This window comes from Corvus kubaryi, unplaced genomic scaffold, assembly GCF_017639235.1.
Source record: "Corvus kubaryi isolate FWS band 111438036 unplaced genomic scaffold, C.kubaryi_AGA036_p1.0 64865, whole genome shotgun sequence".
NCBI lineage: Eukaryota > Metazoa > Chordata > Aves > Passeriformes > Corvidae > Corvus > Corvus kubaryi.
Genome location: NW_024581569.1, coordinates 95,097 through 114,313, shown reverse-complemented (window position 1 = coordinate 114,313; position 19,217 = coordinate 95,097). Strand labels below are relative to the sequence as shown.

Below are 19,217 nucleotides of genomic sequence, written 5' to 3'. Positions count from 1 at the left end.
TTTTCCTCTGTAGTCCTCCCAGATGGAAATGAAAGGGTTTCATTTCTCCGATGGTAAACAGAGCATGTCCTCCGGAGGGTCTGTACCATCCTCACACACGTACAGGTGAGATGTTCACAGAACTTGGGCTCCTTAGTCAGGATGGGGGAGAAACATGTGGTGCACCCATCATCCCTGTACAAGATCCACCTGGGTCTTCATGTCTGGAATGGGCTTACTTCAATCCAAATGCTCGTATCTGAGTGCATGGTCATGGCTTTCATTTTGGGTGTGGGCCAGTGTGTGTATCTGACGTGGTGCTTTGTGGGAAGTGCATAAAGTTACCTGTTCACCAAATCTCAAAGGTTGGAATTGGTGTGTGCTTTTGTTCCTTGTGGAGGTGAGAGGATCATTGAATAAATGTTAATGGTCCTGAAGATGGGAGTGCATATGTCTATACACATCAGGTCATTGAGGCTTTTGGGACACTCAGGTTTTTTTTGGTTTTTTTTTCTCTCCTAACCCGCCTGTGTGTTGTCGTTTGGACTGTGGAGCTCACTGATCTGCACAGCACAAACTCGTGCCCTGTCTATTGCTGCTTTGCTGTCTCTTTTACTTTCACACATGAATAAGGCTCTCGTTCCATTGTAGAATTTACTCCATGAATGTTGTCGACTCTTCGATTTCCAGGCCTAGCTCTGCCAGCCCCAGCGGGAAGCCGTCGGGACCAGCAGTGAGCATGGGCTCTGTGCAAGGACACTATGTACAACAGGTAGTGTACCTGAGTTCTTTGTACAGCCCAAAAATACCTGCTCTTCTACACTGTTGTGTTTGTGCCTTGGGCTGCAGAGGAGAGGCAGCAAGGTAGAAAGGCCTGTGTTAACTGAAGGTCCATGTGGGAGCTGGTATTTTCCCCTGGCTAGGTGGGTGTTCTACTGAGTCCAAGAGTAATGCTGTGTAGTTTGAAAGTCAGGAGAGATTAGAGGATTACCTGTTCTACTGTAGAATATTTATGAGTTACTTGCATTGCCAAGTATGTGAGACACTGAGATTCTTAAATGTGAGGTGTTACAGGAGCAAATTTGATGTCTTTCATGAAGTTTGCTTATTCTGTCTGCCTAGAGGTGTCTGTCCTAGCTAATGCTTTGGTTTTTGTGTCAAAAGGCAAAGCAGCGGGTGGATGATAACAAAGCCAATCTGGGAGCAGTGAAGCTGCAAGAAACAGCCTCCACAAACCAGATGAAGCCAGTGCGCACAGGAGCGATCAAACCTCAGGCAGTCAAAGTGGAGGAGAGCAAGGCCTAGGAGCACCTCTGATGCCCGGCTGGTCCTGCTGCCTGAGAGGCACCACAGCTTAGACTGGACCCCACTGTATGTCCTGAAAATCTCACCAGATCTATCCCCACCCCACACTGACTGACTACAGCGACATCATTCAAGCCCCTCTCCCAACAAAGCAGTTTGAAACAGTGGATACGACATTGACCTGCTTGCTTTAAAACAAACCAATCATGTGACTTTTAAGTGGCTTTAGCCATTTTTTTTTATTTCCCCCCCCATGCCCCATCCACAGGTAGCTGTGATCGCTCACTTGGCAAAGCCCGTCCTTCTCCTTCCTTACTTCTGTCTCAGCAGAGTGGCAACTGGGGGAGAGGGGTTAGTTTGAGGTTTTTCATTTTAAAGGCAGCTGAGGTTTTTACAAAAAAGCTGTATCTTTGTTTATAGCAGAACTTTTATATGTTCTCTCATTCCCCCCCTTCTTTCTGCTTTCCTCATTCCTTTCAGAAAAGAATTCCCTTCAGCTAAAATGTGTTCTGACAAAACTGCTTAGTTTTGTATATGGTTCTGTGCTATGTTGAGAGTTTGAGTTTGTTTGGGTTATTTCCCCAGATGATTTAGTCTTTCAGACTATTTGATTAAAAAAAACCAGGACAGTTACGGCATTTGTTAATTTTTCAGTATTTTTGTTTGACGCTAGAAGCAGTGCTTGCATTAGGAGTAAATGTGTACTAAAGACATAGTATATCAGTGCATAAATCCTGAAACTTGCACCACTTCAACACAGCTTTGGGGTGCTTTGTGCACAATAAAATTCGGCATTTTCATTTTAAGGAAAAAAAAACCAAACCACCAAATTTCTGTTGCAAACTCATACAGATCTAGGGGTTTGATTTTTCCTTTTTGCGGGTTTCGGATTTTTTTAGCGACTGCAAAACACACAAGAAGATGTAAATCATAGATTTACAAAACGTGTTTTGTAACATGTTAGGAAGAAAAAAAATTCTCCTCACAGCACATGGGTCAGAAGAGTTGGCTAGAGCCAACGGGTCTGTATGGACTACTTTTTGTAGTTGTGATGCTCTCTCATGCTCCCTGCCTTGGCTGCTTGAATTCTTCATGTCTCCTGAGACTTGTCCTATATTGTGTCCATCCCTCGGGGCTGCTCTCCTAAGCTTTGCTCTTTTCCCTGAGTCTTACTTTCTGTTCCTCTAATCCACAGCCTTTTGTAAAATTTGCATAGAAACGTGTTGGTAAGGGAGCCCCTCTGCAAGGCACACTTGGAACCTCCTGTTTTGGGTTGGAAGCGCATGGTTACAGAGGCAGTTTGGAATCATCCTTCTCTCCTTCCCCAGGTGAACAGCAAAGGGTTCTTTACTCTGATGCAGTTGCATACAGTGTGTGTACAGCATCGTCACCTCACCACTCCTCTCCAGTATTTGATGATCTACACAAGGAAGATCCCAGTGGGAGAGGTTGGGTTTTATTTCTTTGGCTGTTTGGTTTTGGTTTATGTGCGTGTGTGTGTGTGTGCGCGCGTGTGTATACGTAGATTTTTTTAGGACGGACTTAAAAGTTCCTGAAAGGGCTTGGAGTCCTTCACCTGATGGTAGTCTAAAGTAAAAACTACTTTCAGCTAACTTGGTTTGTGTTGTTTAGCTCTTTCAAAATGTAAAGTAGGCTGGTCACTCTGAAGTGAGGGACAGAACCATTTTTGGAGATGATAGCTTGCTCATGGGCTGTGCGTCAGCCTCTGCTGGGTGGCAGAAAGTCATTTGGTGGTGGTTCCAAAGAAGATATTTTGAACAAAGAATGTATTGGGGAAGGGATCTGAAAGGTGTTCTTGTTTCTTTGTTTGCCTTTTTTTTTTTTTTTTTTCCCTCCCTCTTCCCTTTCTGGAAAAAGATCCTTTGTAACTTTGTAAGGATGCATTTGAAGTTTTAAGCTAGGCATAAATATGATTTTTATACAGTAGCTTTAAAGAGCTTAGAAACCTAAACTAACTTAGGCATAGTAATGTCCCCTCTGCACAGGTGTCCCCATGGATCATGGCAGAGAACCCGAAGGGAAAGGGATAGCATGGTACTCAAGAAAAAATAAGAGCTCTTTTTTTCTTAGGTTTTATGGATTTTAATTTCAGAGCAGAGTGTGCCAGCGTCTCTCTAGCATCCTCCTTAAAGTACAGGGTTTGAGATTTAGCGACAAATATTTCCCCCAACCTTCAGACATCTCCCAGACCTGCATCCTCATCTGCTAGTCCTGCTCCCAGTGTTTTCCAAAGATTGCACCACCAGTAAGTCATTCCACCTTCATTTGTATTTTCTCCCTTGAAATACCATTAAACAGCAGAATTGTCTGTTTGGGATTTTTTTATTATCCTTCTGCCCAGCTGGCCCTAGCTAATACGAGCCCTAAATCTTAACTAATGGCTAAAGAGACTTACCTGAGCCCCCCTCTTCTCATCTCTTCCCGACTCTAGACACACTACTTCAGCTTTACAAAGACATTAACCTCCTTCCTCCCACCTGTATGACTTCAGAATGGTCAAACGTGTTGGAGAAACTGGGTTATTGCAAGATCCAAGTTACTGCAGTCCCTCTGGTGTAAATGCCATCAGAACTACAAAACTTCCTGTTGAAAAAGGTCACCCTTCTTTCTCTTTTAATCCCTCCATTCCTTCCCCCAACAGAATAAAACACTAGAATTTATTTATACGTATTTGATGTTGTAGGTCTAGGTGAAAAAGTAATTGTTTCACTGCTCTATTTATATATTATGTCTGAATTATTCTGTGCAGGAAAGGCCAAGAAATGCATGTGAGTTTCATTCCATTCCTCACCTTTGCGTGACTGTCAGCTGCAGTTGGCAAGACTCTCTCACTTAGTGGAGTTTTGTGTGATGGAAAGCAGTTTTAGAGCCCAAATTTCTACGGTGCAATATCCTTCTCTGGCATATATTTTTGCTTGTTTGTTTGTTTGTTTAAAGCTAGTTCAAGGTTAGTGCAGTTTGTGGTGCTCTGAAGTCAAAAGGAAAAGCCTCTGATCCTCAAAGGAGCAGAAATGCCAAGGGAGCTGGAATGCTGATAAAAAATCCAGCATGGAGAGGAGGATGGAGATGGCACAGTATCAACACAGTTACAGAGAGTCCTTCTGCTTGCTGTCTGCACTCCTGAAGGGTTGATTTATTGCTGATTTATTCCTTTGTGAGTTGCTTTTGCTTTAACTGGAAGTCAGCTACCAAATTGCAGCTTCCTTCTGCTGGGAAAGGTGCAGGGTGCAGTGGGAGGGAAAGGTGGAATCCATCTTTCCAGCAACAGTGGGTGAAGCAGGAATGTTCAGAGGCTGACTTTGCTGCTCATGTTCAGCAGAGGGTCTGAAGCCCCTGTGTGATCAGTTCCCTGTCACACAGTGAGTCATGGCCAGCAGCTCCCCAGTCAGTGCTGCTTTCCTCACCACTTCTGCTGTTAGCTCTTCATTTAAAAATAAATCAACGTTGAAGTCTGGGGGGGGGTAAAAAAGCACTCCAGTATATTTTAAATGACAAGCAGAAGCAGCACAGTCACCAGTGACACAGGTATTGCTGTTGATGTTCCATAGCTTGCTCCTGGCTGTGCCAGCTGTGCAGTGTCAGCACCTCTGGATGTGTTTGCTGTCCGTTGTGTGTGGTGTTCACACAGAGGCACTCACTCCATCAACACCTTCCTTACAGGAATGCTGCAAAGCTACAAGCTGCCCTGTGGTTCCTGTGTGTTTATAGATAGGTATTCAAACTGAGCCGAGTGTTTTTGCTGTGTCTCACCTCTAGGCTACTCCAGTCACGTTGCAGCCAGCACCCTTGCATGCCAGGACCTCCTTCTGTTGCATTTTCTTAACCCTCCCTTTTACTCCAGGCTGGTTAAGCACAGGTTAATTCCTTGTAGCACTGGTTATTTTTTATTCAGCAGCCCAGTTTCTTCATAAGAAAGTTGCATTTGTGAATAAAATTTAATTCACAACAGCCACCAGCGTGCTTAGTTGTGGCCCATGGACAGAAAAGGTGCATTTTACTGAAGCAAAAAAGAGACGGTAGAGTCCAGCTATTTTTGTTGTTTATTCTAATCCAAAGACCACCAGGTTTTCCCAGTGGCCATAGACACTCGCTTGGCTTGTTCTGGCTGCTCCAGGTGTCCTTGGCTGTTCCCCCAGGAATCACAGCTGCAGCAGTGAGGCGCTCACCCTTTAGCATGTCTCGAGGCATTGTCCTTAGCTGGAATCCTCCCTCTGGTTCTGTATAAATTGCATTTGTTGTTTCTCAAGGGGATATTGTCCTCCTTAAAGCTTTTAACTTCATGACCTGTATAGTAAATTTTTTTTGGCCTTTCCTCTCTTTGTCTTTTCATGTAGACCAGATATTTGAAAGGGCAGACGATGGATAATTGTGTAACGTGCAACCTGTTTATATTTTTTGGAAACTTTTACTCGGACCGGAATTTGAATCACGGAATCACCAGGCCAGTTGCGGCACACTCTTTATTGCCCTTCTCGTTTCAGTACCTATTGTTTCTCCTTTCAAATATGTGATTGTATTAGCTCTTTCCATATGAAAGAATTCTCCTTATTTAAATAAAAAAAAATTAAAAAAAAAAAAAAGCAGATTATGCTTTTCTCAAATTCCCCAGTGCCTTGTCTGGTTATTTTAGTTAGAAACCTGGGCGGGTTTTTTTTTTTCTATTAAGTTTTTGTGAATGGTGGTGGCACACCACTGATGCCCCAGAGTGGGGAGGGGGATGGACACAGTGTTTGGGGTGCTGTGGCGCCCTCGGCCGCGGTCCGTGGCTATGACCGTGCGCCCTCAGAGCCGCCATTGCGGGGGGGCCGGGCCCGGTCGCTACACGCGGGCGTCGCCATGGTAACACATCCGGGTTCCTCTGGGTCCGCCCCGCGTCGCAGCGTGCGCCTGACGTCACATCCGGCGTCGCCAGGTAGGGGGCGGGTGGAGCGCGGCGCGCGGAAGGGCCACGCCTCCGCCCCGGCGCGTGGGGCCCGTGAGGAGCGGGGGGGTCCCGGTCCTGATCCCGGTCTTAGTGCTGATCCTGCTCACGTTCCCCGTCTTGGTCTCCATCCCAAGTCCTAGTCCCGGTCGTGTTCCCGGTCCCGGCTCCGCAGTGCCGCCGGTCACTCGCCCCCATCACCTCCGTACAGCTGAGGGGGGTGGGCGAGGTCTGGGGGGGGCTGATGTCTCCGGAGGGTGGGGGGGATTCGGGTCGGTGTTCCTTTGGCCCCCAAAAACACTCAAGGGAGGATCCAGGGCTGGATCCAGGGTGCGCGGTGGGTCCTAGTGACCCTCTGAGGGCGAGCTGTGCGGTCAGCAGTCCTGCTGTCCCCCCGAGAGCTTGAAAAGGGAACAAGGCGGGGTGGGGCGGTGGTCTTGCTGCCCCCTGATGAGGGGTGCAGAGCCTGGCAGGGGTTTGAGGGTGCCCTGAGGAGGAGCCCGAGGTGGTGCTGCACACCCGCTCCGAGCCCAGCTGCACTGGGGGACCAGCGGGGCCTCCGTCAGGTGCTCCCGGGGTCCCAGCGCCTGCGAGGGGCTGACAGAGCCCAGGGGGGAGCACAGCTCTGCCAAGGGCTCCTGAAAACCTCTGTTCCACGCAGCGCTTGTGTTTTGTAGGCAGAGAGAAACCAGGCCAGTGGCACCGCTCTGGATGGTGGTGATGTGCTCGCATCCCGCTTTGTTCTCTCCTGATCAAAGCCACGCAGATGGATTTGTTCTGGTAACTTTCCGTTGTGTTGAGGTGAGGAGACACAGCGCTGATTCTCTGTTATTTTCTGACCTAGCTTTTAGCACTTCTGCTTAAACAGCACCTATATGTGTGCTCCAGTAACCAGCTTTGTAAGGCAGAGGGGATTTGGAGGGGTCTGCTGCTCCCTTCCCCACCCCCAAACAAATACCTAAGTTGGCACGGAAGTAACTTGTTTAAGGGGTTTTTTAAAGCTACCTGAGCTCTAAATAGCTCAGTTAGTGAGGTAATCTGGTGCCTGAGCACATGGGTTGTCCATCAGTAGCATCAGAATTTGAGCTGTGAGGTTTGCTTGCACAAAGCAGAATATAGGCTGGAGAATTAAGCTGCTGTGTTTCTGGAGAACCAGTGTAAGAATAAACAGGATTTCTAGCTTACTACTGCAGGCAGAAGCAGGGCAGATGAAAAGTATGTCAGTTTAGTAACTTTTTTACAATTAGTCCTGTACATAGAATAGAAATGCAGATCATGAAGAGCAAGAGGATTTTGGGAAACGAATTACCATGAGCTGCTTGTAGCAGAAATTAGGCCTGATGCTTTCTGTGAGGTGTTCAGCTCTGTGTGCCAAAGGGTGACTGCTGTTCTCTTCTGCTCTTGAAGGTTCAGACAAACCTTTGACAGGATGTTGGGGTTTCTGAAGGAGCCAGTTGTGGTCACTGCAAAGATCAATGTGAACCTCGTGGCACTGACTGTGATGGGATTAATAAGTCGTCTTTGGGGGTTTTGCTATCCACGGGCTGTGGTGTGAGTAAAGTTTCTTTTCTACCTGAATGACACAAACTTGTCTGTCAAACATTTGTGGGTAAGAATGCAGGAGCAGAAGAGCACAGCTTGGCTGATGTCAGCCTCTGTAAATCATAGAGTCACAAAATCCCAGACTGGTTTGGGTGTGAAGGGACCTTAAAGCTCATCCCATTCCACCCCCTGCCATGGGCAGGGACACCTTCCACTATCCCAGGTTGCTCCAAGCCCTGTCCAACCTGGCCTTCCAGGGATGGGGCAGCCACAGCTCTGGGCAACCTGTGCCAGGGCCTTCCCACCTTCATGGGGAAGAATTCTTTCCTAAAAATTAATCTCAGCCCACTCTCTGTCAGTGTCAAGCCATTCCCCATTGTCCTGCCACTCCAGGCTCTTGTAGTCTCTTCACATCTTTCCTGTAGGCTCCCTTCAGGTACCAGGAAGCCACAACTAAGTCACCCCTGTGGGCCTTCTCTTGTCCAGGCTGCACAATCCCAATATGGTGATAGTCTTTCCCTAATAAAACCCCCTGAGGAGGAGGGGCAAAGCCTCAGTGCTTCGTTGCATTCTTAGCTTTCTGCCAACAAGTCAGTGTTTGCTTTCCAAGTATCCCTGCAGGATAATTCCAGTTAGATTTGACATATTTCTGCCTCTGGTGTCTCAGGTTTGATGAAGTTTATTATGGCCAATTCGTTTCACTCTACATGAAGAGGATCTTCTTTGTGGATGACAGTGGCCCACCTTTTGGCCACATGCTGCTGGCCTTGGGAGGTAAGGTCTCCTGGAACTGGGAAGTGCCTGTTGCGTGTTCCTGTGGAAGAGAGAGGTGCTGGTTAGAAATGAATCATCAGATCCAGTTATGGGGGGAGGGCACAAGGCAAATGAGAGACTCTGAGCTTGACAGAATTGAGTTTTCCTTTATTTAGGATTGTTAGGGGGCTGTTGCATGAGTAGAGGGGGGATGATGAAGCCATGTATCCATCACCTCACTGCTGTCTAGTCCTTTGGATAAAGAGAAAGGTAAGATGAGAACTGCTAGTGACAAGAAATAGGCAACAAGCCTCAGTTCCTTTCTGTAGCTATCACAACATGAAAGTGTCTGTATGGGAGGGAGGGATTAAATATACATCTGACTTTGTCACTGAGAATCCCTTGTTCCCAATTTATATTCTTTGTGCCTCTGCACATTCTCAAGCATTGCTGCAGACAGAACAGTATCAAAGAGGACCCTTTTGGGAAAGAGGGCCTTCATGCAAGGAAAAGCTGTGTGTTTGGGAAATGGTTCCCAATTTAGCACCAGGTTTTATACATGTTTTGAGACTGGAAATTCTCTTGTTCATGTTGTAGGTTACTTAGGAGGATTTGATGGAAACTTCCTATGGAACAGGATCGGAGCTGGTAAGAGCTGTTTTCAACTGTCTCATTCTTTAGAGAAAATAAGCAAAATTTCAGCAACTGACAGATTCCTTTTGCCTGTCTAGTGGAAGTAACACTTTATCCAACACCTTCACTTCTCTTTTTAAATAAGTCTTCTGCAGGTCTCTAGCACAAGCTAAAAGCACTATGAATTCATAGCACAAGCTTTCTAAATCAGCCAAGCAGTTTAAGCAATACAAGATGGACAAATTAGTACAAGTAGGAGTTAGATTCATCTAACAGCTAAGAAATTCTGTCTTGGTCTGTCCTCTCTGCAGTTAAGTTTCCAAACTGGTGCATCACTGTTTCCTGTTTTCTGTTTCAGAATACAGCATGAATGTTCCTGTGTGGTCCCTGCGACTCCTGCCAGCTCTGGCTGGTGCTCTCTGTGTGCCTTTAGCCTACCAGATTTTGGTTGAACTGCACTTCTCCCACTGTGCTGCACTTGGAGCTGCTCTTCTTATTCTCTTAGGTAAGGTTGTTCCACTGAGCCCCTGGGAGGGGAGGCCTGTACTCCCTTCCTCAGAGGCTTGCAGGATGAGTTACAACATACTGGTTTTTAACAGCAGGACGACCCTACTTGCAGTCAGAGCTCATCAAATTTCTTCATGTCCAAACTGCAGCAAACCAGCCTATGTCCTTAGCACAGTGATTTGACACTGTTCTGGTGTGTACAACTCAGCTGGTTCTGTTTCTCTGAGGGGCTGCTGCCAGCTGCCTGAGAGGAAAAGAGCCTCTCAGCAGCCTTTTAGCAGCCTGATAAGAGACACCTCTCCTAGCTACCAGCTGCTCTGATTCTGGCTCATTGCAGCTTCCTTTCTCGCAGTTCTGTTGCGGTGCTCATTGCTTGCTGTGCTCACTGCCTGGACTCTGCCTTGAGAAGCACCTCTCTGGATTTCCCAGTACTGATTTTCTTTGCCTTTGTAGGAAGTACAGCAGCTTTATCTGCCTCCTGACAGACTTGACTGCTCACCCAGCTCTTTGTCTTGGAAACAGTTATGGCCATGTAATTTGCTCCTGCTGGAAGGTTTTTGTCCCTCTAAACCCAGCACTTGCCCATTACAGCCAGTAGGAATGGGCTGTCCCTAAAAGGGCAGGTCCTTCTGTTAGATAACGATTTAAAAGTCTGAGGTAGCACTTGCCTATAGAGAAGTTTCTCTAATTTTGTGTCTGTCTCTCTTTTCCAACAGAGAACTCTCTGATCACTCAATCAAGGTTCATGCTTCTGGAATCAATACTGATTTTTTTTATCCTGCTTGCAGTTTTGTCCTACCTGAAGTTCTACAATTTGAAAAAGCACAGGTAAAGCTGAATTGTCTCCCACTTTTTTGGATATTCTCATGGTGACATTTTTTTTTTGTCACAGACTGTGTTTTTCTATGCCTCTTAACCATTCGGCAACTCACTTCATCTGTCTGTAAAATCCAATGCTTTGACCTCTCGTATGGCTGCCCAGATGTTTTCTCCTGAGCAGTGTTAAAGACTGATTTTACTGTTAGCAGGGTTGTCTTTTTTTAATATTAAAATAGAAATAAAATCTATTTTATAGAAATAAAATCTAAAAGGTAGCACTTCTTTGCCCAAGCAGATTTTTTACTGGAAGGTTTCCTCCTGTGCTCAGAAACACTGGTGATATCAGGTCACTTAATGCTCCTTTATAACTGTTTACAGGCATTCAGTTTAGAGATATTTGTCTCTTTTGTTCTCTGATCCTTGCAGAGGATGAAGTAATCCTTAGTACAGTAAAATTATCTTTAAACTGAGCCTAGCAAGTGATTTAATACATTTATCTTTAAGTGCCTTCTCTGGAAGCTGGTGGTTTTGGCTCTTGCTGACTGGAGTAGCCTGTTCTTGTGCAGTTGGGTAAGTGATGATATCTTACCTGGACTTTAATGCCTCCTGTTCAAGAGAATGTTTGCATATTTATATCTTGTGTTAGGTAATTGTGTAGTTTTTAACCATGTTCATTTTTTATGCACTTTCTTTTCAGAGTGAAATATATGGGCCTGTTTACCTATATGCTGCTCTTGGCCATTGCAGGACTCCACTTCTGGCACATGATAGGAGACCAGGACTTGTCAAATGTAGGTAGCACAGCATGCAAAATTTATTATTTGTAACTTTTCAGTGCAGGAGCCTTTCAAGCCCACAGATAACACTGCTGTCTGTAGCTGGCTTTTGTACTAAAATTCCTTGTCTGGAAACCCTCCTGTCTTAGCACAGTTCTCAGCTCAGTTGCTGAGGAAGATGGAATTAAGTTTAAGAACAATATGTGTGTGTGATTGTCTTTTCTGCTGTTATCTGTGTCTTGGTAATGTGTGACTCAGAACATGCACTTGTCTCACACACTCCTGCCAGCTCCACTTCAAATCCTTGCTGGAAGTTATCCAGTGGCCCACAAAGTTACAGCTGAATGAAAGTGGTGGGGAAAACTTAGAAAAAACAAAACAAGCTAAGTGTTCTGGAATTTTTAATATCTAGAGCATGAACCAGTGAGTTTTCTCTGTTCTTCCAGGTTTCCTTGCTGTGCCATTTTCTAGCCCGGGGTCTGGCCCTCATCATCATCCCCATGGGGTTGTACCTCTCCTTCTTCTATGTTCACTTGGCTTTGCTGTATCGCTCTGGGCCTCATGACCAGATCATGACAAGTGCTTTCCAAGCCAGCTTAGAGGTAAAGGAAATGTGGTCTTGGAACTGATTTATTAGAGAGAAGAGGGGGAAATGTTCACTATTAGGTGGTGTTCAGTCCTGTTCCTCTGATCTTGCATATTTTTTCCCTTTTATGTCATTTAACTATTTTGCTGCTGTAGTACTGCTTTAAGGTGAAGCAATAATGACTGAATCCTAATAACAGATGAAAAGCTTTTCCCAGTGAACCAAGAGCAATATATTCACTCTTCTGCTGAAGGTTTGTCCCTTCCTACGGGAAACTCCACAGAAGCAGATACAGTGCTGAACTCTCATGTGGTGATGTGGTATACGATAGGAGTTCTTAGCCTGTCTTTTAGAACATGGCTTTAGGGATTTCCTGAGACCCTGTAGTCTTAGTTTTTTAGGTGTTTAGGTGTCTATTTACTATCTATTGAGTATGGTGCTGCAAGACTTGATTTTGGTAGATAAAACCAAATGAGAAGGCACTGTGTGAAGATACTGCTGTGTTGAAGTGGCATGTGACTCAATAGAATTTAAACAGCCTCTGGGTGGTTTCTTCTTTGTATTTATCCTGTCCTTACCCTTCTCAGGGTGGGCTGGCTCGAATCACTCAGGGTCAGCCCTCAGAGGTGGCCTACGGCTCTCAGATCACCCTGCGGAACGTGCTGGGCAAGCCCGTGCAGTGCTGGCTCCATTCTCACACCAACACTTACCCCATCAGGTGAGCAATTGGGGTCTGTATGGGGAGGGTGGAAGCAGGCTCTGCTGCTTCACCGGCCAGTCCAAGTGTAGCAGTTTAGGTGCTGGCAATGTCGTCATTAATCCTTCAGATTCCCTGTGTTCTGTAGGAGTGATCAGTGATGTGGTGCTGGTTTGTATTGCTGGCACTGGTGAGTGCAGCAATGTACCTTTACACTTCTGTGGGGTTTTGTAACTTCCTGTGCAGGTATGAGAATGGCCGAGGGAGTTCCCATCAACAGCAGGTGACCTGCTATCCCTTCAAGGATGTGAACAACTGGTGGATCGTCAAAGATCCTGGAATGTGAGTATGCAGGAAATTTAAATTCAATCTATATGCTTCCAAAACCCAGCCAGGGCTTGGATTGGATTGGACATAACTCTTCGCTGCTTATGGGTGCAGAAGCCTTGGGTGATCTGAGCAAGTGATTGCAGCTCTTTGCACAATCCTCCTCAGTGTGGTAAAAGCATTATTGAGAACTCTCAAATCCTGTCTGAACTGCTCCTGTCGGAACGTGGGCTGTGCTGTGCACAAGGGGAACTTGAAAGACTCACAGGACCAGCGGAGATTCTTCAGGTGTTTTGCATGAAAGGGAAGCTCTGCTTTTTGAAGTGTGTGAGCCGTAGTGTTAGAGTGTCTTGATGAGTTTCATCAAACTTGAATGAGTCTCAGAAAAGAATAGAAAACACTTTTGAAAAATGAGTAGTTCTTTGTATTAGAAGCATGGAGTGAGCTGTAAGATCTGCCACATAGGGAAGGATTCCAAGTGGTGCTTTTACCTGAGAGGCCTGGTTTGTGCTGAAGTGTTTTGCCATTGTCACTGTCAGTGCAGAGCAGGACTCTCTGCTCTTGTTTAGCCAGTAAAAGCCCTTGAGTGATACAATTCCATACTGATCAAAAAGTTGCTTCTGTAGGTTTCTTACATTGTTCTGGGAACTTTATAAGGAGTCCTACCAGAAGGACTGTGTGCCATTACAAGTCATGTCCTCATTGGGAAAGTTTGTCCATGGTGCAAACCTTTCAAGTAGGGGCTTTACCAGAACCACAGACCCCAGATATATTCTTATAATTCTTCAAACTCAAAACACTCCTATGAGCACTGGAGGATGTGAAGTCCTTCAGTAAAATACAGACAGCAGTTCAGTGAACTGCAGTGTTCCCCCTTGCCATGGCCCTGCCCAGAAGCAAGGTGAGAGTTTACTCTGTATGGTGGAGAAAGCCATTAATTCTCCTATAATTGTGCCAAAGTGACATCAGCTGTAATACAGTACCCATCAGACCCAGAGAAGCACTTAGTGTTTCACACAAGCCACCAAACAGCTGTGCCATGGGAATAACCTTAATTCACTCCTGACTGACCTGGATTCAGAGACTGACCTAATGCCTGGAGTGTCAGTATCCCATTACTGATCCTCTGACTCATTCTGCCCTTAACTCACCTTTGCCTTGATGAGCTTTGTTTCCATTCTGGTACAACCTAGATACTGCTTTAATTTCTCATTTTTTTGCCTAAATGTCTGTCCCTGCCTGCAGCTTCATGACCTAACAACTTGGTTGTGACAAGGTTGTGTTCTACATAAAGATACATATAATTTAACCATTTTCTCTTGGGTGTCCCTTCACCAGGCAGCAGCTGGTGGTGAGCAACCCACCGCGGCCCGTCAGGCACGGGCACATCGTGCAGCTGGTCCATGGCATCACAACTCGCTACCTCAACACGTAAGTCCTTTCCTCGTGCTCTGCTGTGCCAAGCCTGCTGGCTCATTCTGCTGGGTTGGCTCTCAGAATAACCACTCAGGGGTTGAAGCACAGATATGACGTAAACTGCCTATTATTTGTGGATTTTTACACCAGTGAGCCTAGGAGGGGCCTCATGTGGTTAGTTCCATAAAGCATCCTTGTGGCCCAGAGGAAGGGTGCTGTATGCTTATTTATTTTTTTCTGGTTGACTTGGCAGTGGAATTTGATCCTAATCACAAACTTCTTAATGGTTGCTTACTGTTTCTGTTCTTCCGTACTCGTGGCTTTTAGAGGATTTCACAGTTGTTCACATTTCACGGTAGTTTTGCAGATTCCTAAATACAGAGTCCCCTCTATGCATCTTCATCCTCACCTCTTCACTGCCCCCACTCCAGACAGGTGCAGGTATTCAGTATTTTGGGTGACTTTTAACCCAAAGCCAACTCCACTGACTGATGGCATGCTGCTACCCGAAGGATGTGCTCTGGAAGTTAGGAAGATGTGCTGGAGAATCTGCTGTGCTGTGGCTGATTGCCAGAGATTCTTGCCTGCTTTGAAAGCCTGCAGTATGAAGTTGCCTCCTGACTGCCTCCCAAAGGGCATCTGCGTGTACTTGAATATCACTCAGATTAGGAAGGGGGTTGTTCTGAGCTTGGGTTTTTGCTATGTCCCTTCCAAATCTAATTTGTTCATTATTGGAAACCCCAGTGAACAGCGTCTCTGTTTGTCACAATCAGTGCTTGTTCTCCAGCCTGGAATCACAGGCATCTGCATTGGCTTCCTCTGAGCCTGTTCCTGGCAGCTCTTGGTTGTGGGGAATGCTCTCTCTCAGAGTAAACAGTGCAATCTCTATAAGTGAGTTACTTTTTGCTTTATTACTGAATCCAGTCTAAGCCAATTCCATATGGGTTTGCTTTTTATATGTATTTGGGAAATGGTGGTGGAGGATCTTCCTTTATTTGTTTTCTAGGCATGATGTTGCTGCCCCTCTTAGCCCCCACGCCCAAGAAGTTTCCTGCTATATTGATTATAACATCTCCATGCCAGCACAGAACCTCTGGAGAGTTGTGAGTGGTCAAAGGGAGGGGAGGAGCTGATCATGCTCCAGCAGAAACAGCTGAGACAACATGGATCAAAAGCCATCTTTCTGTTGTAGGAAATTGTAAATCGTGAGTCTGACACGGATGTGTGGAAGACAATTCTGTCAGAAGTGAGGTTTGTTCACGTGAACACCTCTGCAGTGCTAAAGGCAAGTGGGGTTATGTTTATTTGCCTGTAGCTTTTGCTTCATGCAGTTTTTGTAATCTCAAAAACTCTGCTCCAAAATAGCTAAAACACTATAACAAATAACCCCAATAAGTAAATTAAAGGAAACAATAAACTTGCTCACTGTGACAAAAGAGCAGCGTGTGTTTTAAGGTAGTCACACTGGTACTTCATCCCTTTCAGCATCAAAGCTGTGCTGCTTCTCAAGAGGTTGTGACCATTGTACACAACTGGGGCTTACAAACTGATGCTGAGTCTTTGTGTCTGTGAGACCAGCTGGAATAATTAAAGATATTCTTCTTTACAAAGTTTACCAGAATCACTGATTTTATGGCTGTAGCATTTGTTGAGACAGTTTTGCGTGGTGACTCTTCACATATTTTCTGGCAGTCCCTTGCTGTCATGCAGTGCTCAGGCAGAGCCTGGGAACTTCTTCCATCCTGAAGTTCAGATTGGCAGAATTTTTAGTTTAAAAGTTATCTTCCTCTTGTAGCTCAGTGGAGCATCTCTACCTGAGTGGGGATACCGGCAGCTGGAGGTGGTTGGAGAGAAGCTGTCCAAAGGCTACCACCAGAGCATGGTGTGGAATGTGGAAGAGCACAGATATGGGAAAAGTATGTCTCAGCCATGTTCTTGAGGCAGATTTCTGTGACTGGGGGCACATCATGGTGATGTGAAGGTGGCTCTGTGTGTATGTGTCTTCAGTTGGCTCTATCATGATGTCAGAATCATTACAAAGTCCCTCCAAGTGCTGTTGCAGTTGGATGATGTATTGGAGGAGGGCTCCTGGGAGAGTGAGGAGCCTATGTGCTCTCTCCCTTTTCTAGCTTTCTGCCTGTTATGTGGTTATTTCTGAGCTATGCTGTTTTCTTCCAGGCCAAGAGCAAAAAGAGAGGGAAGTGGAACTCCACTCTCCCACACAGATGGACATCAGTAAAAACCTCAGCTTCATGGCAAAGTTCACAGAATTGCAAGTGAGTGTCTTGTTATTCCCTTCATTTTTCCTTCTGCTGCAGAGCAGGAACCTGAGCATTTCTGCAGACTCTGGGTCTGAGGATTCATTGTTTAATCCTTGCTGATACTTTGGCTTCCTCACTGAAAAAAAAATGTGTCTGAATGCACTTATAAGGGCATTAAAGACCTGAGCTGTCCAGTAATGAATACCCGAGTGATTGTGTAACAAAAAAGGGGGAGGAAAATTGGTTGGGCACCCAGAGGCTGCCTGAAACTGAGCTGTCATGTATGGTACATGCAGTGAGTAGTGCTGATGCTCCTTTCTATCTTTGTAGAAATTCACTAAGGAAAGTGCATCATTTGATAGCAAAATAAAACTGTTGTATTGGTCAGTATCCACATGAGATATGCAAAATGTTTCTCCACTCCCAGGTTAGGAACTTAACATCTTACATCTGGAGCTCTTCACCCATGCCTGCTATCCCACCTGTTATTCCAATTCTGAAAGCCTTCTGTTCACCTTTCTTTTTCTAGTGGAAAATACTCACATTAAAAAATGAAGACACAGAACATAAGTACAGCTCCTCTGCCCTGGACTGGATCACAATGGACACCAATATTGCCTACTGGCTCCACCCGACCTCGGGGGTAAGTACAAGAGGTAGAAGTAGCTGTGAAGCTGTTGAGAAAGCAGAACAGCTCAGATGTGAGCTCCAGGAGAGGGAGTCAGAGCAGAGCTGCAGCTTCCAGCCAAGGGACTCTTCCTGTATTAATACATTTTCCACAAGGGGTGAGATATTTATTTTAGCATGAGATACAGCTTTGACAGTACTTGCTTTTCATTAAATCATGACTGCTTGTGCTTTTTTTTTTTTTTAAAGGTAAATTGCAGTTTAATAGTTTCCATTCTTGATTTCATTTAGAAGATGAGTGCATCTCCAATAGCATATTTTAAATGCCTTCCATTACACAAGTCTTAAAGCAGCAAAGTTTATCAACCAGCTTTGTTCCAGGTTACTAGGCAGGCACATTCTGGAGCTTAATTTAGCAAGTTTGTGTAGGTAATACTTAAACTTACCTAAAAAAACCACAACATGTTCCTGCTTCTGGCTTAGACCATCATGTATCCTGCAGGCCCAGATCCACCTCCTTGGGAATGTTGCCACCTGGGCTTCAGCTAATGCTGCTGCTCTGATCTACCTGTGTCTGTCCCTGTGGTACTTGCTACGGCGAAGGAGGAAGATTTACGACATCCCTGAAGGTCTGATTGCACTGTGTGTGTGTGTCCAGGTGGAGGCTTGTGGCTTGTTCTGCTCTGACATGCCCATCTCCTGTCTCCTGCAGATGCCTGGCAGCTCTGGGTGTCAGCGGGAGGCATCTGTGGTGGAGGCTGGGCTGTGAATTACCTGCCCTTCTTCCTGATGGAGAAAACACTTTTCCTGTACCACTACCTGCCTGCTCTCACATTCCAGATTCTCCTCATTCCCGTGGTACTGCAGCATCTTGCCGATCATCTCTGCAGGTATTCAGCTTCAGCAGAAAAGTTCTCTTGAACAGGAGGACTGGCACAGTTCTTTCTCCAGGCCTGTCACCTGGGCAAGCTGCTGCAGGGAAAGCAGTGGTTTTTCTAGCAGTGGCCATACCCTGGCATTTGCCAGGCACAGGTCTTTTGCATGAAGTGTTTGGCCAGCCTTGATGTAACTTGAGTGCTCTTTCCCTCTCTCATCCCAGATCTGTGCTGCTCAAGAGCATGTTCAGTGCACTGCTTGTAGCCTGGTTCTCCTCGGTGTACTTTGTGTACTGCACCTTCAGCCCCGTGACCTACGGGCAGCCCGCGCTGGCCCTCACGGAACTCAAGGCCTTGCGCTGGAAGGACACCTGGAACATCCTCATCCGAAAGCAGTGACCACTCCAGCCTTGTCACAGCAAAAGGAAACACCTTCTGTGCAAAGTCAAGAGTTTATTGTTAACATCATGGAAATCTTATAACAGTCCCATCAGATATTTTGTGGTAGTCCAGATCTAATGATTACAGGAGAAGAAAAGAAAGGAACACTGTTACAGAAAAGGTCTCAACAGTAATACAGCTGTTAGGAGCACAGTTCCCAGTTTCTGCCCCTGTTACATGTACCCTTCACTGCCCCTCAGGGTGTGAAGGTTGCTGACTTCAGTCAGTAGCATCCCAGCTCCTTTGCTGGGAAGAGCTGCAACAATTTCTTCTCTTTCCCGGAGTATGATGGTGGTTTCTTCCTTCTGGCACTACATTGCATTTAGGGCTATTTCATGTGTTTTCTATCACTGTGGTCTGCAATCCCATGATACAAGTCACTATAAATGGACTCTTTCCAACACATCAGATACTTTTGTTCGTTTTCTTTGTTATGCCTGAAACCCAGGTTTTCCCAGCTCTAAACCTTGCCCATCTTTAACAAGCAGTAGCTGGCCCTGCAGCCTTACAGCATCATTCCATGACCCTATTCCTCAACAATGCATTGTTTGCCCCCAACTTCCAGTGCTCTGCTATCAGTTCTATTTATGTAAATACAGCATTAAGCTACATTTATAAATAGTTCATTCTGCATAGACTAATGACTTGTTACTATTATCTATTTATAATCATCTGACATAAGCATCACTTTTAAGAAGATAAGCAAAATAAAAAGACATTAAAAAATTGCT

The 19,217-nt window shown here is 45.6% G+C and overlaps 2 protein-coding genes across 12 annotated transcripts in view; both read left to right on the top strand.

The window, feature by feature from the left end:
• The window catches only part of LOC121672695 (protein PRRC2B-like), a 45,799-nt gene extending 41,004 nt beyond the window's left edge, over positions 1-4,795 (top strand). For 7 of the 9 annotated variants that reach the window (XM_042045451.1, XM_042045452.1, XM_042045455.1 and 4 more), the window contains exons 30-32: positions 14-105; positions 631-751; positions 1,144-4,795. In XM_042045451.1, coding sequence (XP_041901385.1) covers positions 14-105; positions 631-751; positions 1,144-1,284 — 354 coding nt within the window. In that variant the 3' untranslated portion in view covers positions 1,285-4,795. The remainder of the gene's footprint in view (positions 1-13; positions 106-630; positions 752-1,143) is intronic. The other 2 variants (XM_042045457.1, XM_042045458.1) reach the window with 1 other exon arrangement.
• Positions 4,796-6,189: 1,394 nt separating this feature from the next.
• On the top strand, positions 6,190-18,894 carry LOC121672693 (protein O-mannosyl-transferase 1-like). Of its 3 annotated transcripts, none has more exons than XM_042045446.1 (21): positions 6,190-6,217; positions 6,904-7,027; positions 7,634-7,777; positions 8,436-8,542; positions 9,119-9,169; positions 9,513-9,659; positions 10,378-10,489; positions 10,985-11,050; positions 11,178-11,271; positions 11,703-11,858; positions 12,430-12,560; positions 12,786-12,881; positions 14,205-14,297; positions 15,289-15,385; positions 15,475-15,567; positions 16,078-16,198; positions 16,461-16,558; positions 17,073-17,186; positions 17,673-17,799; positions 17,883-18,060; positions 18,270-18,894. In XM_042045446.1, the coding sequence occupies exons 3-21, from the start codon at positions 7,656-7,658 to the stop codon at positions 18,442-18,444; spliced, it is 2,178 nt and encodes a 725-aa protein (XP_041901380.1). In that variant the 5' UTR covers positions 6,190-6,217; positions 6,904-7,027; positions 7,634-7,655; the 3' UTR covers positions 18,445-18,894. The 3 variants fall into 3 exon arrangements, with proteins under 3 accessions (XP_041901380.1, XP_041901381.1, XP_041901379.1); XM_042045447.1 differs by lacking the exon at positions 6,190-6,217 and adding an exon at positions 6,236-6,455; XM_042045445.1 differs by lacking the exon at positions 6,190-6,217 and having other exon boundaries at positions 6,501-7,027.
• The last annotated feature ends 323 nt before the right edge of the window (positions 18,895-19,217 follow it).